General features: G+C 60.2%; 2 protein-coding genes across 6 annotated transcripts; both read right to left on the bottom strand.

Moving 5' to 3' along the window:
- Window positions 1-5,658: 5,658 nt before the first annotated feature.
- SAP25 (Sin3A associated protein 25) lies at window positions 5,659-7,173 on the bottom strand. The gene is made up of 6 exons (XM_021671587.2): window positions 7,028-7,173; window positions 6,730-6,833; window positions 6,539-6,645; window positions 6,295-6,448; window positions 6,089-6,186; window positions 5,659-6,006 (listed from the first exon to the last, which is right to left on the bottom strand). Exons 1-6 carry the CDS (start codon window positions 7,171-7,173, stop codon window positions 5,707-5,709), a joined length of 909 nt encoding a protein of 302 aa, XP_021527262.2. The 3' UTR covers window positions 5,659-5,706.
- Window positions 7,174-7,410: 237 nt separating this feature from the next.
- Window positions 7,411-19,086, bottom strand: LRCH4 (leucine rich repeats and calponin homology domain containing 4). Of its 5 annotated transcripts, none has more exons than XM_064376380.1 (18): window positions 18,838-19,086; window positions 15,246-15,390; window positions 14,972-15,098; window positions 14,709-14,814; window positions 12,008-12,144; window positions 11,774-11,886; window positions 11,535-11,634; window positions 11,194-11,284; window positions 11,036-11,112; window positions 10,869-10,930; window positions 10,635-10,763; window positions 10,448-10,516; window positions 10,268-10,371; window positions 10,059-10,142; window positions 9,612-9,697; window positions 9,248-9,385; window positions 9,082-9,159; window positions 7,411-7,731 (listed from the first exon to the last, which is right to left on the bottom strand). In XM_064376380.1, the coding sequence occupies exons 1-18, from the start codon at window positions 19,055-19,057 to the stop codon at window positions 7,627-7,629; spliced, it is 1,971 nt and encodes a 656-aa protein (XP_064232450.1). In that variant the 5' UTR covers window positions 19,058-19,086; the 3' UTR covers window positions 7,411-7,626. The 5 variants fall into 5 exon arrangements, with proteins under 5 accessions (XP_064232450.1, XP_012330192.2, XP_012330189.2 ...); XM_012474769.2 differs by lacking the exon at window positions 7,411-7,731 and adding an exon at window positions 7,764-8,723 and having other exon boundaries at window positions 18,838-19,057; XM_012474766.2 differs by lacking the exon at window positions 7,411-7,731 and having other exon boundaries at window positions 8,643-9,159; window positions 18,838-19,057.
- Window positions 19,087-19,770: the final 684 nt, after the last annotated feature.

Raw genomic sequence — 19,770 nt, 5'->3', positions numbered from 1 at the left:
AGAGCAAGAGGGAGGGAAGCTGGAATCTGTTGTGGTGTGTTAGGAGGAGACTTTCTGTTCTTTCCCCCCAGCTTCCGTCAGTCTACCCTTACGCCAGGAACACCGAGGTTTGGAACTAAGGCCGACCCGAAGGGCCTTCCCCTGTTTCCATCACCCATGCTGTGTCCCGGCATCTCCTCGCTGTCTGGGTCCAGTCCCGGGTCCTCCCTGTAGACTCCCTCCCCTCTGTCCCACAGATTCCAGCCTGCTCACTGGCCAGAGCTAGATGACCAGTCAGAAGCTACGCCAGGTCAGCCTGAGGCCCAGGGTTCCCTGGGCACAGGCTGACACTAGGAGCTGCCCTCCTTGGTCAGGGACAGCCCAGCACCTCAGGCTCCAGCCCTCCAATGAGCTGCCTCTCCTGGAGAGTAGCAAAGAATGGAGAAGCCCTGGCCTGATAGGAAAGGTAGAAATCATTGCCTGGTAGCTGCAAGTTCAAGCCGACTGTACACACCACAGGGCTGAAGTGACTCACCTTGGCTCACACTGGACTCCTGATGGGAACTAGGAGGCCAAAGTCCTAGTTGGGGACCGTGCTCTGCAGATGGCAGTCCTCTAGTATGACCCCAGCATTCAGCCGGTCACCTGTGGGCCATCCCTGTGGGTGAGGAAGCAGGAGCCAGCCCCCAGTGGTCTCCATGTTGGAGCTTGCAGGTCAGACCTGCAGGCCAGGGGATGGGAGCAGGGCTGAGGGTAGGGGCTGAATATGTGACTCTGTCCCTGCATCACCTTCCACAGAAGGGCAAGGGCTCCGACTGGGGAGGGAGGGGCATGCTGGAACAGTCTAGTTTCCCCTGTGAATCCCCACAACCCCATGACATTCCTCCATAGAGGCAGAGAACACAGTGACCTGCCCCTAACGGATGAAAGGTGGACCCCTCAGGTTGGGAGAGGCAGAGCTGAGGTTCTGCCACTTCCTGTCCCTGGGGAGTCACTCAAGTTACCAGGGCTACCGGCTGAAATAAATCTTGTCAGGGTAGGGCTGCAGAGGGCAGCATGTTGCCGGGGCAACTGATGTAGGCCAGTTGTGTGAGTCCAGGCTTGTCCTGGTACTCAGAGGGCCCAGTCACCTGGCATTGATCAGCAGCCATCCCTGAGGCTTACCCAGGCCCTCAGATCCCTGCCTTTCCTGCCTGTGCACACCCAGCACCCAAGGTTCAGTGACAGTGGTTTGGAGCTGGTTGCTGTCAGAGCAGCTGTGATTTTACAAGGAAGGGTACTGCAGGTGGACTTGGTTGATGGGGACTGGGAAGGGGAAGCTCTAAAGAGATCTTCCTCGGGTATCTTCAAGCCTTGGGGAGTAAAAAAGGCTCCTGGGCTGGGAGTGCAGCAGGGACAGGGGCCCTTTGGTGGCCTGCTCCTTGAGGCAGCAGCAAAACTGGGAGGGGGAGGGGTGTGACATGATGTCATTTGTGTCCCTGCCCCTTTGTACATACATGGTGCCTGTATCAAGGCCCTTGGCCACGTGGGGCTATGGCCTTGAACACAGCCCGGTTTTGGTGGCCACTTACAGAGCCATTGCCTCTCTGTGGCCAACACCCACCACTGGGCAGTAGCCAAGCCCCATCCCATGCCCCCCACCACCCCGCACCACCTGAACTTCGAGCCTCTTATGCACACCGGTGGGGCTTTGGCTGACCAGGGTCCACCTGGAGCAGGCCCTGGGTCCCACCTACCTGCTGACTGGGTGCTGATTGGTTCCCTGCATCTCCCTCTCAATGTGACCTTGGAAAAGGTGTGCCAGGATCCCAGCTCCATGCACAAGGCACTTGGCTCCTGTATTCCCACTCACACAGGGTCCCTTCCCCAGGAGGCAAGAAGTGTGGTGGGAAGCCCTGCCCACCCTGCTCAGGCTGCCCTGGCCTTGGACTAGGTGTGGCTCCTTGCTTTTGTTCTCTTGTTATGTCTTTGTCATATCTTGCCCCTTCCCTGGGGGAGCTCCTCCCTGAATGCCATCTTTACTGGGGCTGCACGTCGGTCTTTGCTCCCTGACTCTCAGCTTCCTCCTTTAGGCACCTTACTCACCTTGGGTGATATCCCAGGGTCCTCTAAGATCCTACCAGGTCACCTGCTGGTTTGTCTTGTGCACCTTCACCCCCATCCCACTGGGGGTCAGTGGTCTTTGGATCAGAACTGAGTGCAACAATGTCCAATCCCCAGCCCGATCGCAATTTTTCCAAGAAGGAAAGGGTACCTCCACCAGGAAGTCCACGGTCAGAGCCTTCAGGTGGTCCCAGGGTGGCATTTTTGGGCAGAGCATTTGGTGGTGAGGAGGGGCCCAGAGAAATGGGGTAGTCTGAGGGGGTCTGAGAGATGGCCTCTTCCTCTGAGGTCTCCTTCAGTGGCCATTTGACTGGGTTCCAGCGGCTTAACCCTTAAGCACAGGGCTTACCCCTTAAGGGCTTAAGCACAGGGTAAGCACAGGGCTTACCCCTTAAGCTTACTTATTCCAAGACACCTATCACCCCAAACCATCAAGAAACGGAATCTCCAGCTCAGAGATAATCCCATGCAGTGCTCAGCCACCGCGGCTCCTTACTTGGAAGGGCACAAGACCACTCCTGGATGGGAAGGAGGTATATGAGGGAAGGACACCTATAGACCAAGGAGGGTGCAGCAAGAGCCAGCAGGGTGCACGGAGGCCCCTGCTGCATGGAGGCCCTGCTACGCCGCCCTCTAATTGCCCACGCCACCACTGCTGCCACAAATCCAATCACACTGGCCTCACAGCGAGACTTTCTCGGTTGCCCTGACGTCCTCGCTGCAGTCGGCTAATTGGTAGAGATGCCCCCACGCTCCCTACCCCTATAAAGGCTCAGTCTCGGGGTTGAAGCCGCCTCTCCTGGACTTCCCTACTCAAATTCCAGCGCCAGGGCACCTGAGGGTTAGCCTCGTGGGGTGGGGGTTCCGGAGTTGTGGGCCCAGGCCACGGGCAGCAACTACCGGGACACCAGCTGTGTGCAGAGCCCTTGCCCCAAACTTCCAGTTGGGAGCTCGGGAGAGACCCTGGGCATCAAGACGGGTGGCAGCCTGCCTAGCCGCTGCTCCCAGTCCACCGGGTTCGCCACTTCACCCCCACTCCTACTGGCCTCTACCCGCGCTCAGGACGGGAGACCCAGCTATCTCTACCCCTCCTGTGGCTACTTTATTGCCTTCGAGCCTGGATGAAGCCCGCAGGCGGTGGCCCCGGGGCGAGTCCGGAGTCCCAATAGGCCGCCGTGGCCCTCAGCCCGCTGCTGCCCTGGGCCTGCCTGGCCGACGTCCGGTTCTACGGCCACTTGCGCACATACCGGACGCGTCCCGAGTATTCCGAGAGCGAGCAGAAGAAGCTTAGCGTGTTCCGAGCGCGGCCTCAGCGCAGCCTGAGGCAGGCGGGCGCGTGCACTACCAGCAAGTGCGCAGATGCATGCCAGCGCCGCCTGATCATCCTCTACACCCGCAATAGCAGCCTGTGCATAGCGGCAGCCAGCGAGGCGGAGGAGTAGGCGTGGTACAACGCCCTGTTCGAGGCACTAGGCGCCGCCAGTAAGACCCGAGCCCCGGGCTGCCGGGGGCCCCCGGGGGCTTGTGGCTGTGGTTTCTTCGTGGCTAGCCCCTCCCCCAGGTCACCGAAAGTTCGAACATTAAAGGATTTGCAGGTTTAGAGTTCTCCCGGCATAGGCCAGGCGCCGGCTCACGTCTGTAATCTCAGCAATTTGGGAGGCCGAGGCGGGCGTATCGCCTGAGCTCAAGAGTTGAAGACCAGCCTGGCCAACATGGCGAAACCCAGTCTCTACTAAAAATACAAAAATTAACCGGGCGTGGTGGCGGGCGCCTGTAATCCCAGCTACTCGGGAGGCTGAGGCAGGAGATTCGTTTGAAAAGGGCAAGCGGAGGTTGCAGTGAGCCAAGATCGCGCCACTGGACTTCTGGCTAACAGCTGGATCCCCGCTCCGTTCCAGGTGGTCTGGCTCCTGACGCTGCGGCCCAAGTTGCTGGGGGAAACCCGGGGCCTGGGCAGCGGCTACCGCCTGTGCTTGGGCTCCGGGGCAGAGGTTCCCTGGATGCCCCGCACCTGTCCCTGCTCAGTGAGTGCTGCTGCGGCCACAGGGACTGTCTTCTTCCTGGAGCTCGGCTGCTTGGCCACTCCCGGGGAGCTGTGGCTGCAGGACGCGGCGATGGCCCAAAGCATCCACGAGACCGTCCTGGTGGCTATGAAGTGACTCTGGGGCGGTGGAGTCGCTGGCAGAGCTGAGTCACTGCCCAGAGACCATGCAATGAGCGCCTTCAGACTCCCTGTTCCCCATCCCTGGGACCTCAGCTTTTGCGGCCTAGTCAAGTGGCCTGAGCCATTGGGGGTATCTGGGAGAGGGAACCAAGCAAGCAGTCCTGAAAATCCTGGCAAAGCTGGGAGGGGCAACCTTGTACCCCAAGGGGCGGGGTGGGGGCTACATAACCAAGGGAGTGGGTAATGACTACAAGCCCATAGGAACTATCCCTACAAGTCCGAGTTGGGGAGGAGTTTGGACCCAGGCCCAGGGGCACCCATTGTGGTGTGGGGGGTGGCTGGGGATGGGCGGGGGCTCAGCACTGCTCCTGACCCCCTTGGAGCTGGCTGGGGAGTTAAGTGTGCATCAAGTTCGCAGCCCCAGAGAGCCTGGGAACATGCACCACCAGGCTGGAGCCCCTGACAGCTGCCTCAGCTACGTGGACCTGGACCTGGTCCCTTCTCTCGGGGCACTCTGCGAAGTCCCCGGGCCCCGAACACTCTGACTGCACAGCTACACAGACATTGAATTCTAGAGCTCCCGGGAGGCACCAGTGAGGAGACCTGAGACCTGGGTATCTCTCTCCCGCTGACTGATGGCGAGGGTTGATGGAAAGACGGGAGGGAAGGGCATTGTAATGTACCCCCCAACCCCCCATCATGGGAGGGGCTCTAAGGCCCAGATGCCACCTAGGACATGTGACCGGCAGGGCAACAAGCTGGGGCCTCTGCCCCCTCTGGCTGTGGCTCCTAAGTCTTGAGTAGGAGGTTCTCCAAGAAGTTGGATTATTTTATGGGAGAAAATTCTAGAACCCATCCCTGCCCAAACCACTGAAACGACACACTTCTGGGCTTTCTCAGCTGAAGCCCTGGTCCTCTCTGTTTCCCTGCAGAGTTGGTGCAAGAATCTCGAGTCTCAGGTCGGCTGTGGCAGGGCTGCTTTCCACCAATGATGACATTCACGTGTACCATCACCCTCCCCCACACACCTGCAGTGCGTTCTTTGGTCTCCTCTGAGCCAAACTACCACCCCACCCAGCCAAGAACTGAACTCCCAGGGCCCCAGCACAAGAGGTGTGGGAGTGCCAGAGCTCTTACTGCTAGTGCCCCCTAAAAGTGAGTTGCCCCTACTTCCCCACCTGGCAGTTTATGACTCCTTGCTTCCTATACAATCAGCCCTGCACTGCCATGCGGACCACCCACCCACTCATTAAAGGGGCTCTGCCTGGTCAGCCCAGAAACAACTTAGGTCATGGATACCCCTGCCCTCCACCTAACACAGCAGGGGGTGGCCTGCAGTGGGACACAAAGAGATCCCATTCCTACTTCTATGCCCTCCTCTGCTCCTGGCCACACGGAGCCTGTTTTGCAAACCAACATTTTTATTGTCAGCACAACCAGCCCACCCTGCTCCAAGAAGGCTATGAACAATGGGTGTCTGGGGTCTGTGGGAGAGAGGGGTCAGCACCGTGAGAACTGCTGGGGCCACCACAGGGGCTGGCTGGGTCAGAGGCAGGGTCTGGGGGGCCAGCAGGGGGCGTGGCAGCCTCGGAGGAGCTGGGCCTGGGCTCCCCCTGGCTCATCTGCAGCAGGCCAGTGAGAGCTATCAGCTCTGGCCCACTGAGCCTGGCGGTGGAGTGGCCTGGGGAGGGTGACAGGCTGGGGAAGACCCAGGGGGACATTATGGGGGGTGGCGGCAGCAGCTTCAGGGAGCCCATCACCTGAGGAGAGAGAATTGGATGTGTTTCTTGCCAGGCCCGCCTGGAGGCTGGGGTGAGGCCAGGGAGGGGAAAGGGCTCTCACCTGCTGGGGGGCCTCGGAAAGGTACAGGGGGATGCGCTGTCCCTGGGGCAGCAGAGGGTCTGAGAAGAAGATGTCTTCATGGCACATCACTGGGAACCCTGGGGAGGAGACACCACTAGGGTGGTGGGCTGGGGGCTCCCACCCCTGGACACTGCTTCCCGGAGGAGTTGGGGCAGCCTTGCACCCAGGCGGACTGAGGGAGGTACCTGCATCTGGGTGTGCCTGCTGTCCATTCTGATGCCCTGTGGCAGGGGCCACGGGCCGGGTACCCCTGCCCGAGGCTGCCTCATACAGCGGCCAGAACGAAGGGTGACATAGCGTCCGGCCTGAGAAGGAGGCTCCTGAGCTACAGTTGGCCCCCTGGTGGGAGAACAGAACACTAGAGCCTCAGGCCACCGCAAGGTGTCCCTGTGTGCCCCAGCCAGCCCCACAGGTTTTCCCCCAACTCACCCACACCAGCCGAGGTCCTGCTTTGGCTTCATACTTGGGGTCCCAGGGTGCTAGCGGGGTCATCCTCAAGGGGGCCTCCTCCCAGGCCATCTGGTGGGGGAGGGGAACTGGGGGGACACTTGGGGATTACAACAGGCTGAGTCAGTGAGAGAGGCTCTTGGGAGAAGTAGAGGCAGCAGGGCCAGTCCTACCTGGGGTTCCGAGGGGCTGCTCAGTGGCCGGACCTGGCGGATGGCGGGGCAGCAGCAGCTGCTCTCTCTGGGTCCAGGAATGTCTGCGGGATGGGGGCTGTGGGCTGGAGGGGCAGGGACTGAAGCTGCAGCCCCCCTGCCCCCACGCACATTTCCCTGTAGCCCAAGGGTGCCTGGTGCAAGGGAGGCCGACAGACCCAATCTCCCGCAGGAACAATGGAGACGCCTCCGTAGAGCGCAGGCGAAGGCATGGACGCCCCAGCCGCTGTCCCCCCGTGGCTCCGACCAAGCCCCTCACCTGTCCCGTGGGGGTGTCCCCAGCTCCCTGGGGGCGTCCGCTCCTGAGCTCCAGGCCTCACCCTGGTCCCTGCCTGCGGTGGGGCCTGGTCCCTCGGGCGTCTCTTCTGGGCCTGTGCCCCACCGCCGTGGCGACCAGGGCAACATGCCGTGTCCCCGCCGCCCGGCCCGCTCAGCCTCCCTCCGCGGCGTGGCGCGAACTGGCCCGCGTGGCGAGCTCACGCCTGAGGCCTCGTGGCGACGCCGGCGCCCTATGCGTCTCCCGACCACGTGGCGCGTGCCCCCGTTGGGCTACCGCAGGCGCCCCCTGGCGACGGGGAGGAGAATCCCCGACACAGAAGCTACCCCGCCCCCGAGACGCGCGTGCTCAGACACAGTCACACCTGAGGGCCACCCAGAGGACTTCTGGCTTCTGTTTATTGCAGTTGACACGACACCTGCGACACCCGTGGGCCTTCCACCCCCGGAGACGGCCAAGTCTGAAGGCCGAGGGGCCCCAGGCCGCCCTCAACGAGTCCTTGTCTCAGAGCATGGAGCCCAGGCGCGTCTTCTACTTCCCGGGTCCTAGGCGGGGTGGCCCCTGTGCCCCCACCTTCACCCCTAAGGCCGGTCCAGCAGGGCGTGGACGACTGCAGCGATGTAGGGGAGGCCCCTTCCCGAGGCCCCCTCCTCCTCCAGGATGTGGTGGGGCTGGCACAGGGACTCCTGGGGGAAGGGGCCGGGTTAGCTTCCCCACGGTGCCCCCGACGACTTCCCACCCATGGCAGGGGGTCGGGGGCAGGCCCGGGCATTCTGGGAGACACTGTGCACTCGGGGCTCGGTGACAAATGACAAATGAGACCCAAGAAAGCTGTCAGCGGTAACAGAAGGGAGAACGACACAGGGGCTGAGGCTCCGGGAGCATGAGAGGCCGGCATCTCCAGAGGGAGATGCTAGGAGGCACAGAGCCATGGCCATGGCCACTGCCACCACCACGGAGAGCAGACGCGTTCGCGCACACGCACACATGCAGACCAGACATGCTCACGAACACACACACACATACACAGGCAAGGCGACCAAGGTCTGTACAGTTTATACACAGAGATAGGAACCTGGACTGGGCCCCACACTCCTACAAATATAGATCCTTTCTACAAAATAAGAGATAATTTAGCCCCCCATAGCAGCTGGCGGGGGGAAGGGCATAAAAGGAAGGGGGGGACTCCAGCTCCTGCCGCCCCTCAGGGGGCACAGAGGGCAGGGGCAGGGCCATCGGGGGCATGAAGGCACCATCAACACTGAGAGGTGGGAACTCATGGGGCTACTGGAGGGAGGCCAGAGGCTGGGGGCCCAGGGTCTGGGGGCACCAGAGTGGGGCCTCTGAGATCAGTGTCTATGAAAGGGTGCACTAGTGTCTTTGGTTGGGGCTGAAGGCACTGAAGGTGGGGTCAGGGGGAGCAGGGGCCTTATAAATAGAGGGGGGAGGGAAAGGGGTGAAGGAGGGCTGATTTTGGGTCCTAGGAACCCAGGAGCCGAGTGTAGGCGACATAGAGCAGCAGCATGAGGACCACGTAGAAGACTATGAAGCCGCCCAGACCAGAGGGGGGCCAGAGGGGCGGCAGGGCCTTGCCCCCCACCCGCTTCACGGCCTCCAACACAGTCCGCAGCCCCCGGGTGGTGCCCTGGAGGAGATCTGAGGGCGAGCACAGGTCAGCCTGGGGGAAGAGGAGAGCAAGTGGACAAGGACAAGGGACAGACATCAGCAGCAGCAGCAGGATAGTCCCTCCCACCCCTGCCCTCACGTGCTGGGGCCAGAGCCACGCCCACATGCTGACGTGCAGGACATGGAGTACAGGGCAGGGGTCGTGCTGGGCAGGTGACATGCAGGACAAGATGGGGCATGCAGGGCAGGGGACATACAGGACAGGTGACATGCACGGCAGGGGGCATGCCGGGCAGGGCAGGGGCCTCCGTCTGAGAGCAGACACCAGCTTCAAATGGATGCCCGCCATCCATGACACATGCTTGGCTGAGCTGGGGATGCCACCACTCTTTAGAAAGCAGCCCCCATACCTCAGGCACCCCCATTTTTCGACAGGCTTCTAGGAAACTCTCCACGTTCTTCCGAGCCTTGAGGGCACTGAGTTTTGGCTGGGGTGGGTAAAAGAAGAAAATGTGGTAAGGGAAAGTCCACAGGTGCCCCGGCCCATCCCCTGCCCCCTCCCCAGCCCCAACTGACCACAGCAGGGGAGGGCACATGGATGAAGGGCACGGAGCGAGGCCGTAACTGGTTGGCCAGCTGGCACAGGATGACCCCGCTGGCCAGAGCTTCGGCCAGGTCCTCGGGCAGGGGCCGCTGCAGCCGGGACTCAAGGACCTGGGAGTGTAGATGACAGAGCAGGAGTGAGGGAAGGAGGTGTCTGGGAGGCAGGCAGAGCAGGGAGCTCCGAGCCAGGAGGGAACTTGTGCCTGCCCCTTTCTGTCCTCAGAGGAGGTACCAGAGTGGGTACAGAGAGTATGGAGGGAAGCTGGGTCCCAAGGACAGCAACACAAGGAGGTGCCAGGCCTAGGCCCCTGCCCACACAGCTCCCGCCTCTGCTCACCTGGCGCAGCTGAGTCATGAAGTCCTTCTCGTCTGGAACCTGGGGGGTCCGCCGAGGTCTCAGGACAGAGTCTGGTGAGGAAGGGCCTAGGAGAAAAAGGGGGGCATGGGGCCGCCTCCACTGCTCACCACTGACTCTGTAGCTGGGTCCTGGTGGCCTGGCACCCACACCTCCCACCTCTCTGCTTGTGGGATTTTCTTTTTCTTTTTCATGGAGATGGTGTCTCACTATGTTGCCCAGGCTGGTCTTGAACTCCTGGGCTCAAGCAATCCTCCCATCTTGGCCTCCTAAAGTGCTGCGATTACAGTTGTGAGCCACTGCGCCCGGCCTGCTTTTGGCATTTTCAACACAAAGGGACAACAGACCCAGAGGCTCCCAGGGCAGAGGGTGAGGTAGTGGCTGGTGCTGGTGAGCACTGGGTCAGCACTGCGGAGGGTGGAGACGCACCTGAGCCACTCTGAGAGGAGGAACGGAAGAGGAAGCTGTTTGGTCTCTGAATGGAGCCGAGCGGCCGAGGAACAGGTGCTGTCACTGGGGCCAGAACCAGGGGCACAGCGACAGGAGCAGGTGAGATAGCCATCCCCTCTGTGTCACACCCTCCCAACCAGCCCTCACCGACACAGGCCCCCATCCTCCCCCCAAAGTCCCTGTCCCACCTGGTCCAGCTATGGGAAGGGGCTCTTGGGAGGCAGGGACAGGGCTGGGGGCTCCCTGCCCTGCTGCAGGCCCCGGTTGGGAGGCACTGGACTTAGGCGGGCCGCTGAGAAGAGACAGAAGGGAGTTAGAGGGGTGGTCATGGGAAGAGGAGTGGGGAGGGACGCTGGCAGAAAACCTACTTGTGCGTGGCTTGAGTGGATGCAGCGGTGACCCCTCCTGCAGCAGCCTTGAGTCCCGGCTTCAAGACGCTGGAACAAGGAGAGGTGGAGTCAGCCAGCCCCAAGGCTGAACCACTCGGGGGAGCTTGGCGGCCCCATTTCTAGGGTTCAGTGTCCAGCAACAGCCCGGAGTGGCCCTGGGTCCCACCTATCCTTCCTGGGGGCCCCCCATGCCCTGCTCTGCTGCTGCTGCTGCTGCTGCTGCCGCCGCTCCCGCTCCTGCCACAGCTGCAAGGTGTCTGGACGCCGCCGCTCCTCCCCTGCCGGCTCCTCCCGCCTGAGGGGCCAAGACAGGGTGAGAGGGGCCAACCCAGGGTAAGGGGAGGAGGGGCTGGGAGATGGGAGGAGCAGGCAGAGGTGTCAGCTTAGGGGTTCAGGGTACCTGCTGCTTGGTGCCCTCTCCCTGTCCCCTGCCCCGGAGCTTAATTCAGGTGGTTGCTGCTCCTGAGGAGAGAACAGCAGAGCGGCTGAGGGTGGGCCTGTGCCCACGCCTGCCCTGTCCCCTCCTCCAGCTCCCCTCCTTCGGGAGAGGCACGGCTGGGCCCTCACCTCTGCAGCGCCTTGCTCTTCATCCTCCCCAGGGACATGGCTGTCGATGAAGTCAATCTGCTCAGGGTCTCCGTCCGCTGGGGAGGCCAGCACGTCAGCAAGCAGGTGAGGACCCAGGCCCTGGTCCAGCCCAGCTCCCTGCCAGCCCTGCTACTCACCTGAGCCATCCTCCCTGCGTTCTCTAGGCCCCCGGGGCTCCCGGGCCAGCTCTGAGATCCGGAATGACAGCTCTGAAAATTCATCTGTTGACTGTAAAGGCAGAGGCAGAGATGGGAGACGGCCTCTCTACACATGGGGGCTTGGGGCCTCTGGGGGGGCCTGGGTGGGACTGAGCCCAGGGTCTCTGCTAAGCCAGCCCTTCCCCGGGATGCTGGGGAGAGGGAAGGAAGAGGACAGCTCCAGCCTCTGTCTGGCACCCTGCAATTTGGAGGTCCCCAGTTCAAAGGTAAGTTCTCCCAGGGCTGACACCCCAAATCTCCCATGGAGAAGACGCCATTACCTCATTTCCAGACCACCTCTTGCTGCCACTATCAACGCTGTGGAAGCCTGAGTCCAGCCCGCTATCATATCGACGTCCCGGAAATAGATCCTCTGCAGGGCTGGGGCCAGCCAGGGAGATCTGGTCAGTCTGATGCTGGACAGCAGCCCCCCATCCTCCCACCAGAAAGCAGGTGATGCCTGGGGCTGGGAAGGGGATGAAGTATCCCAGGGCTTCCTTCCTTCCTACCTAGGACTTACCAGGGACTGAAACTTGGGGGCCGGGAAGGGGCCAGGTCCCCCAGGGCCGACCCGCGTTGCCCGGCCTCTGTGGACAAGTACTTGAAGATGTGAAGTTTCCCCTTCAGGCAGACCTGTGTGTGGGCAGCACATGTTGGGGAGTTGGGAGAGAGGGTGGCTCTCGGATCCTGCTCAGCTACCCAAGGGGACCACTCCTGTCCAGCTGTACCCCTGTCCCCATAGCCCCTGCGTTACCTGGGCAGGTGGGCTCTGCAGGGGGTTGCTGTCCAGCAGAATGACCTGCAGGTGCCTGAGGCGGCAGAAGGAGACCGGGATTCGGGAGATGCGGTTACAGGAGAAATCCAGGCGGACCAGAGGGAGGTCCCCCAGCTCTGGGCAAGGAAAAAGTCAAGAGCGTGCTTAGGGCTGGGGCCTCACGCTCATTCCCTTGCCCCTGGCTCTGGCTGGCCAGTCATCCTGGGCCCAGCACAGCCTCTCCTCTGGGTGGCTCAAGTCATTCCCCAGAAACAACCTCCCTGCCCCTCTCCCCATGAGTCTGGTCCATGGTCTAAGCAAGCCTCCCTGAGAGGGCCCATCCGGACATCAGTCAGCTCAGCCTCCCCAGGAAGGCCCAGCCAGACGTCGGCTCCCACTCAGCCCTGTCTGTCCCTCCTCGTCTCCTTGCCTGCCCACCCCGCACTTGAACCCACCTTTCATTCTCAAATGATCAGCACAAGACACAAACCCTGCTCAAACACCTCCTGTGACGTGCAGCCAGGGCTGCCAGGGTAGAGTGGGTTGTACCCACCCGAGAGTCCCCTCTCGCCAGCATGGGCCCAGCCTTCACCAGGCTGGACTGCAGTGCTACAATCTCGGCTCACTGCAACATCCGCCTCCCAGGTTCAAGCAATTCTCTGCCACAGCCTCCCAAATAGCTGAGATTACAGGCGCCTGCCACCATGCCCAACTAATTTTTGTATTTTTAGTAGAGACAGGGTTTTGCCATGTTGGCCAGGCTGCTTTCGAACTCCTGACCTCAGGTGATCCACCCACCTCGGCCTCCCAAAGTGCTGGGATTACAGGCATGAGCTACCGCGCCTGGCCTTGCTCATTCTTAAAAAGGCACATTCTGGATTGATGGTTGCCCTAGGCATAGAATAAAAACCACAACTCCCTAAACCCAGCATGAGCAAGGCTTCCATGACCTGGCTCCACACACATTTCCCACCTCACTGCCCACCCCTCTAGGCCCTCAGCTTCTGAGCCTTCCCAGGTGCTGTCTGCACCTGTCCAATTTCCTGTCCACGCATCTTTTGAGGTTCAGTTCAAGTGTCACCGCCTCAGTGTATCTTTCCAGACATCCCAGATTCATGGAATTCACTGCTTCTGCCTCTGTGTCCCCGGGGTATCTTACTTGGATTTCTTTTTATGGCCCAGAAAGAGCCCTTCCTACTCCTTCTGACTGGGAAGGAAGAGGGCAGGTGCAGAAAGAATCAGGCAGTGGAGACGGTGAAAATGGATGACCACCTCACTCCCTTCTTGTTCTTCAAAACCAAGTTCACCCTCAAGCATAGCACAGGCCCTTCCTGCCAAGCCAGGCTTGCCTTCCTAGCCCCATGCTTTGCACATGCTGGGTCCTCTGCCTGGATGCAGAAGGCTGGGGAATTCTCCTTCAATGGCCAGCTCCCGCTGCTCCTGCCCTCCACTGAAGTATTCCCCAGGCCCCACAAGCAGAGTCCAGTGCCGTCTCCCCTCCAGCCCCCGTCCAGGCATCCTGCCTGGGGGACTTCCCTATGACTATCTGTCTCTCCTCACGAAGCCATTAAATCCCTAAAAGATGGCCCTAGATCTTAGACACATCACCTCCATCTACCTGGTCCCAACCTAAAACACAGGAAGCACACACACATACAGAGTCATAACACACACACACAGACACAAACAACACACACACAGAGACACAAACAACACACACACAAAACACAAACACAACACAAACACACCACACACACAAAACACAGACATATACACACAGACACAAATCCACACGCAAACAACACACACACATACAAACAACACACACAACACACACAGACACGAAAACACGCTGCTGCCTGCTGAATCAAAGGCACGCCTGCTTTGAAGCGGAGGCAACGAGTACATCACAATGACCTCAGTAAAGGGCCGCATGGGCCCCGGCACTGGCCCGGGAATCTCTGGGAGGAGTGGCAGAGCATCACGACTCAGGTGTTTGAAAGCCCCTGCTGGGGTGAGCAGGGATGCTCGGTGACCTTGAAGGCCCCTTCCAACCTTGCCAGTCTACCTGGAGCTGATGCACTCACCAGCTCCCATTCTGTGCCTGTGCCCACATTTCTAACAGAGCTGCTCATCCGCGCCCTGCCAGCCTCAGAGGGTTGCTAGGTTAAGATCAAATCAGATCATTTACAGTTTGTTTTATATACTGCAAAAGCCTGGGCAATGAAGGCGTAATTCTCCTCTGAAGCTTCCTGGCCTGTAACTTCTCTAAAGCACATACACTGTTCTGTGTATGTGTCTTCCTCAAGACTGAATGTGTCTCCCTCAAAAGTACTATGCTGAAATCCTAACCCCAAAAGTGATGGGATTAGGAGATAAAGCCTTAGGGAAGGAATTTAGGTCATGAGGATGGAGCCCTCGTGAAATTTGTGCCCCTTTATCAAAGAGGCCCCAGAGGGCTGTCTCTGCTCTCCACCATCGGAGAGTACTACGAGGAGCCAGCAGTGTGTAACCTGGAAGAGCGCCCCGCCAGAAGCTGACTGTGGAAGCACCCAGATCTTGAACTTCAGCTTCCAGAACTGTGAGAAATGAATGGCTGCCATGTATAAGCTACCCGGCCTTCAGTGTTTCCGTTACTGCAGCCTGAGCTGACTGGGACGCACACACCATTACCTCCTCCCTGGTTCTTCATTCCTCTCACCTTCGGGCAGCGTACTGAGCTGGTTCCTCCGGACATTGAGGTCCCGCAGGGAAGAGAGGCCACACAGCTCTGCAGGCAGGGACTGTAGCTCATTGCTGCTCACATCCTGGTATTAGGAAGGCAGTGGGAAGGGGCCATGAGGCCAGGCTGAGCACAACCCGCCCTCCTGACTGTTTTTGGTCCAGGCCTTCCCCAACCTCCCCGCAGAAGGTCCCTGTTGCCTGGCTCAGGGGTCCCTCTTCTGGCTCTGTCCCCATCCTCACAAGCTGTCGCAGGCTTCCCAGGGCACCGATATCAGGGGGCAGGGCTCCCAGCTTGTTGTTGCTGACAATGAGGACCCTCAGGGGCAGCTGGCAGATGTAGGGTGGCAGCGTTGACAGCTGGTTTCGGCTGTAGAAGGGAGAAAGGCAGCAGGCTGGCTCCCCAGGCATGGCATCCCAGCAGTGCCATCCTCTCAGGGTCACCGGGAGGGTCACTCAGTAGTACTTGAGGCTGAGAAGGACACATTCCCATGTGCTCCTGGCTCAGGCTCCCTACCTGAGGTTGAGGTAGGTGAGGGCTGTGAGATTCCCCAAGGCTGGGTTCAGGCATCTCAGGCAATTGTGGTAGAGGCTCAGGCCCTCCAGGGACACCAGCTGGCATGCCGCTTCGGGCACCTCGGGAAACCGGTTCCGGGACAGGTCTAGGGAAAGCAGGTGTCAGGGGAGAGTTTCAGAAAGGCCCAGCCCCGGACAAGACCTTGAGTCTCCCCAGAGCCAACTGCCCGCTCCCTAACTCCAGACCTAAAGATTCAAGGCCATAAATGTGGCCTCGCAGGAGAGATAACAAAGCCCTCTGCCAATGGGAGCACATTCCAGGCGTGAACAGAGTGGCATAGGGAAGGCAAAGGCCTTAGTGTCACTGGGCTGGAGAAGCCCAGACTGAGGGAGTTGGGGAATGCTGCGATGTCAATGGCAAGCTATCCTGGAGAGCAGCTGGAGTCTCTAACTCCTGTGGTTCCTGTGGTCAGGTGAGGTGGAGGACAGAAGGGCAGAGGAGGGGTCAGTGTTCAAGGGAAAACAGTGAGGCGAGGGGCTGGGGGGACTCCAAAGGGAATATGGGAAGCCCCTGGGGAAAACTGCAGAGAGAGCCCATAACTCCTCGGGACCCTTCCTCCCTACTCCAGTGTTTTCAACGGGGGAGAAACCACAGGCTACTCTCTCAGCTCTAGAGATTAAGTCCCTGACACTGGACGAGTTTTCCACCAGCCCCAACGACCAGCAAGACAGGTCCAAAGGACTCTAAAGTTACCAGTTCCCAAGGGTTAGGAGGGAAGGGCAAGAAGACCTGGTTGGAGACAGGAGCTGGAGTTCCCAGGTCCCTCCCATCTGGGCTCTCCTGGCCCAGGGCAGGCCACCTTCCCACCCTCTGCCAGCCCCAGGAGCCCCGCTCTGCTTCCTCTCTTACTGACACAGACTTCAAGAGATCAGCAACTGTGTGAGCATCTTGGGCATGGCAAGGGTGGAGAGTGTGGGAAGGGCTGGGGTCTACTATCACCATCTTCTCTGGAGCACTACCTTGCTATCCAGAGGCCGGCAGCCTCGGATTCCTTTAGCACGGAGCCACTAACCACTTACACCTGGAGAAGCCTGCCTTTCTGTTTCCTCAGCCAGCCGGTCCTGGGAGGGGCCCAGGGCCTGTGAGGGGAAGTCCCAGGCCACAGACCTGGTGAGCTTCTTCAAGGGCCCTTTTCAGGCAGGGGCAGACCAGCAAAAGCGAGCTTAGGGGAGGAGAAGCTGGGTATATCCCCCAAGGAAATGAGTCTTGTGACAGGAAATGAAGCAGAAACAATCCGTCAGGTTCTGTCTATGGTAGGCCCCATGTTTACCAGGGTGGATGACAGCCTGATGCCTTGGGACACCTCTGTCTTCCTCTTTGCCCAGCCCTGGTGCACAGAGGCCCTGGCCTGGGAGATAACTGTTCTGGAGAGGGTGAGTGGGACGGCATCTGCCCCTTCCAGCCACACCTCCACCTGCCCACTTTCTCTGCATCTGCAAGTGTGTTTGTGTGTGTGTATGTGGATGAAGCGGGTAGAGACCGAGTTCTCAGAGATCTGATGGGGTAAGCAGTGGAGGGGACAAGAGCTAGGAGCGGAAGGGAGCTCAGGCGGGAGGCAGGGCACAGGGGGCACAGGATGTGGTCTGGGAGAGAATGAGCTGCACTTCTCCTTTGCAAGATGGCCCCTCCCGCCACCTCAGGATTCTTCCTACTATCACCCCAGGGAGCCTAGTCCAAGGGAGATCAAGGTCCCAGGCCATAGGAAAGATGCAGGGAAGACACTCAAAAAGAGATGGGAAACGGGAGGGGAAGGCTAAAGCTAGTCCAGGCAGCAGAGCGTTGATGCTTTTTGTCTGCTTGGAGGGTGAGGAGAGATGGAGGGCAGGGTGCAGGCAACTCTATGCTTTTGTCACTTCCTCTTTCTGCCCTAGCCTCCCTAGCACCCTGCTTGGGGAGAGGGGACAGAGGACAGAGTTCTGGAAAAGAGGGACCCCACTTGGCCTAGAACCTGGACCCTGGAAGGACTGAGGATTCCTGCATGGAAAGTGGGGCAGAGGGGGGTTCTCCGGAAGGCTGGATTTTCCCCGAAAGCTCACAGGAGCTTGGCTGCACCCTGAGTGGGAATGCTGGGGGAGGAGGGGACGGGGGCGGGAGCTGGGAGGGGCCTGGGAGCTCTGGGTAGTTTTCCCCAAGAGTCCACGCAGGGAGAGACAGCCTAAGGAAGTAAAGAATAACATTTGGTCTTTGTCAAAAAACAAGCAAGGGGGAGGGGAAGGGAACAGACTGCGAGTGTCACACAGCTGCTGAGGTCAATCTGGAGCGTGGGGTTAGGTGGGGGTGGGAGGGAATCGGGCTGTAAGGGGCGGGAATGGCTCCTGGGGCTCACTCATTCCCTATCTCACCCATGGCAGAGCAGGCGAGATCAGTGTGGATAACCACTGGTTCTCCCAAGGAGAGGAGAGAGAGCAAGTACCAGTGCCAGCCTGAGTGTTCCAAGGCGAGCAGGCACCTGCTTAGGGAGAAATACGCACTTTCCTCCAGCTCTGTACCCCACCCTGCAGATGAGAGGAGGAGGAGGCCTGGGCTGGGGTGAGGCTTTGGGAATGCAGTCCTCCTCCTCCCGGCTCCTGATCTCCACCCCCAACTGCCGGCCCAAGGTCACAGGCTGACTCCTGAGCAGCTGAGGCCTGACTCACCTGTCACAGCTAAGTCCCCACCCCCTACCGTCCACAGACACCAGGGTGGAGGGTGCATGGTTGGACGGATCCTGCCGGTGGAGGCGTGGAAGGATAGTCTCTAGCTGGCCAGCACTCCCAGCTAAGAGATAAGATTTCCTTCCCTCCAGCAATGACCTCAAGTCCCTCCCCTGGGGGAAAGCAGAAACTGAAATGGGAATTATAGGGTCCCTATGAGGTCACAGGCTCCACAGTGACCTCACAGGCTTAAGAAGGAGGAGGAGTCTCAGATAAGGAGGTTGGGGATAATAGGCGGAAGCGCTCAGGGAGAAAAGAGTGAGGGAGGTAGAGATTTACTTCTTTCCCATAGGCTGGAGGGCTGCGTGGACAGTGGAGAGGGCCAGGACCTTAGGGGTCGGGGTTGCAGCACAGAAAGCAGAAACCTTGGGAGTAGGGGCCAGTCCCTGGGAAGGGGGTGCCTGGGACTCCTCGGATCTTGGCGGGACGGGGGTTAAAAGGTGTAGATGAAGAGGAGAGAGAGAAAGTAGTGATTAGAGGAGCTCGTGGGGACTGCATCATGGACTGATCGAAGCTGAGGTTAAGAGGTCAAGTAAATGATCCAACCAGGTAAGGGACGGCACCATCCTACAGGTGCGCAGCTATGCAAATAAAGAGAAAGCAGGAATCACTCCGAACGCTCGGAGGCGCCGGGCGTTCAGTGCAAACCAGAAGCATTGTCTAGGAATTCTCAAAGATGGGAGGGGGTGGCTGCAGGTTTACGGCAATCAGGAGGGGCAGCAACTCTGGCCGCCAGGTGAAGGGGCGGGCCCGACTCCCAGGCTAGGCGGGGTTCGGGGCGGGGCCACGCAAATGAGGGCCCCGGTCGGGCCTGGGGCCCGGGGCCCGGCTGCACTCACCAGCCTGGGTGATGTCTGACAGGTCGTAGCTGCGGGCCGCACCCCGGGGGAAGTGCTTCAAGCGCCGGTTAGATAGGTTCAGGGTCCCGGTGGCCACGGCCTCCTCTAGGGCCCGCTCTGCAGTGCGGCTCCCGGGCAGACCCGGAGACCCGGGTACGGAGGTCGTGGCCGCCGCCTCCTCACCCCCAGCGGCGAGTGGACCCACTACGGCCGCCGCCATCCGCTCCCGGCGGCTCCCGCTGCCTGACTGACGGGACTGTCCGTCCCTCCTTCTCCCACCCCGCTCCTTGGAGCCGCCGTAGTTACCTCAAGCGGGAGGGAGTGGTGTCCGGGACCCGACGGACCAATCGTGATCCCGAGACACGTCAGGAGCGGCCAATCAGAGCCCGTCAGTGGGGTGGAGCCTGCGGCGCTGGAGTCTGACGAGAGAAGGGAGGGGAAAGAGCGGAGAGCGCCCGCCGACGGCCGACGCTCCAAGCCGTCCCGCCCAGCGCAGCCGCACCCAATCACAATGCTCAGATCTGGAGGTGGGGCCAATCAGGTTCAACCAAGAGGAGGGGACACCGGCGCTCAACTAGTAGTGAAACGGGCCGAGAGACCGCAAGCAGGGGGCGCCTAGTCCTCTTCTCACAAGGGCCAATCGTAAGCCAGATACAAGCGAGTGACTGTCAAGAAGGCCAATTAGATCCTCCTTAGGGAATCTGGACCTGCCTCTTCTCTGAGGGACGGCTCTACCTGCCAATAGCATGGGCGAGAAGGCGGTCCCTTTGCTAAGGAGGAGGCGGGTGAGCTAGAACTTTTGTCTGTGGTTAAGAATGCGGAGCCCCGGGCCGCCTGGGAACGCAGTGCGCGGCTGCAGCGGCGAGTTAGGGGGCTAGCCGGCGTCGAGGGCTGGAAGGGAGTTGAGCGACTGCTAGAGGCCAGTGCGCTGGC

Source organism: Aotus nancymaae, unplaced genomic scaffold (assembly GCF_030222135.1).
Source record: "Aotus nancymaae isolate 86718 unplaced genomic scaffold, 86718_ANA_hifiasm-v0.15.2.pri h1tg000015l_0, whole genome shotgun sequence".
NCBI classification, from domain to species: Eukaryota; Metazoa; Chordata; class Mammalia; order Primates; family Aotidae; genus Aotus; species Aotus nancymaae.
Note: the sequence above shows the minus strand (reverse complement) of the source record. Positions and strands in the feature narration are given on the sequence as shown.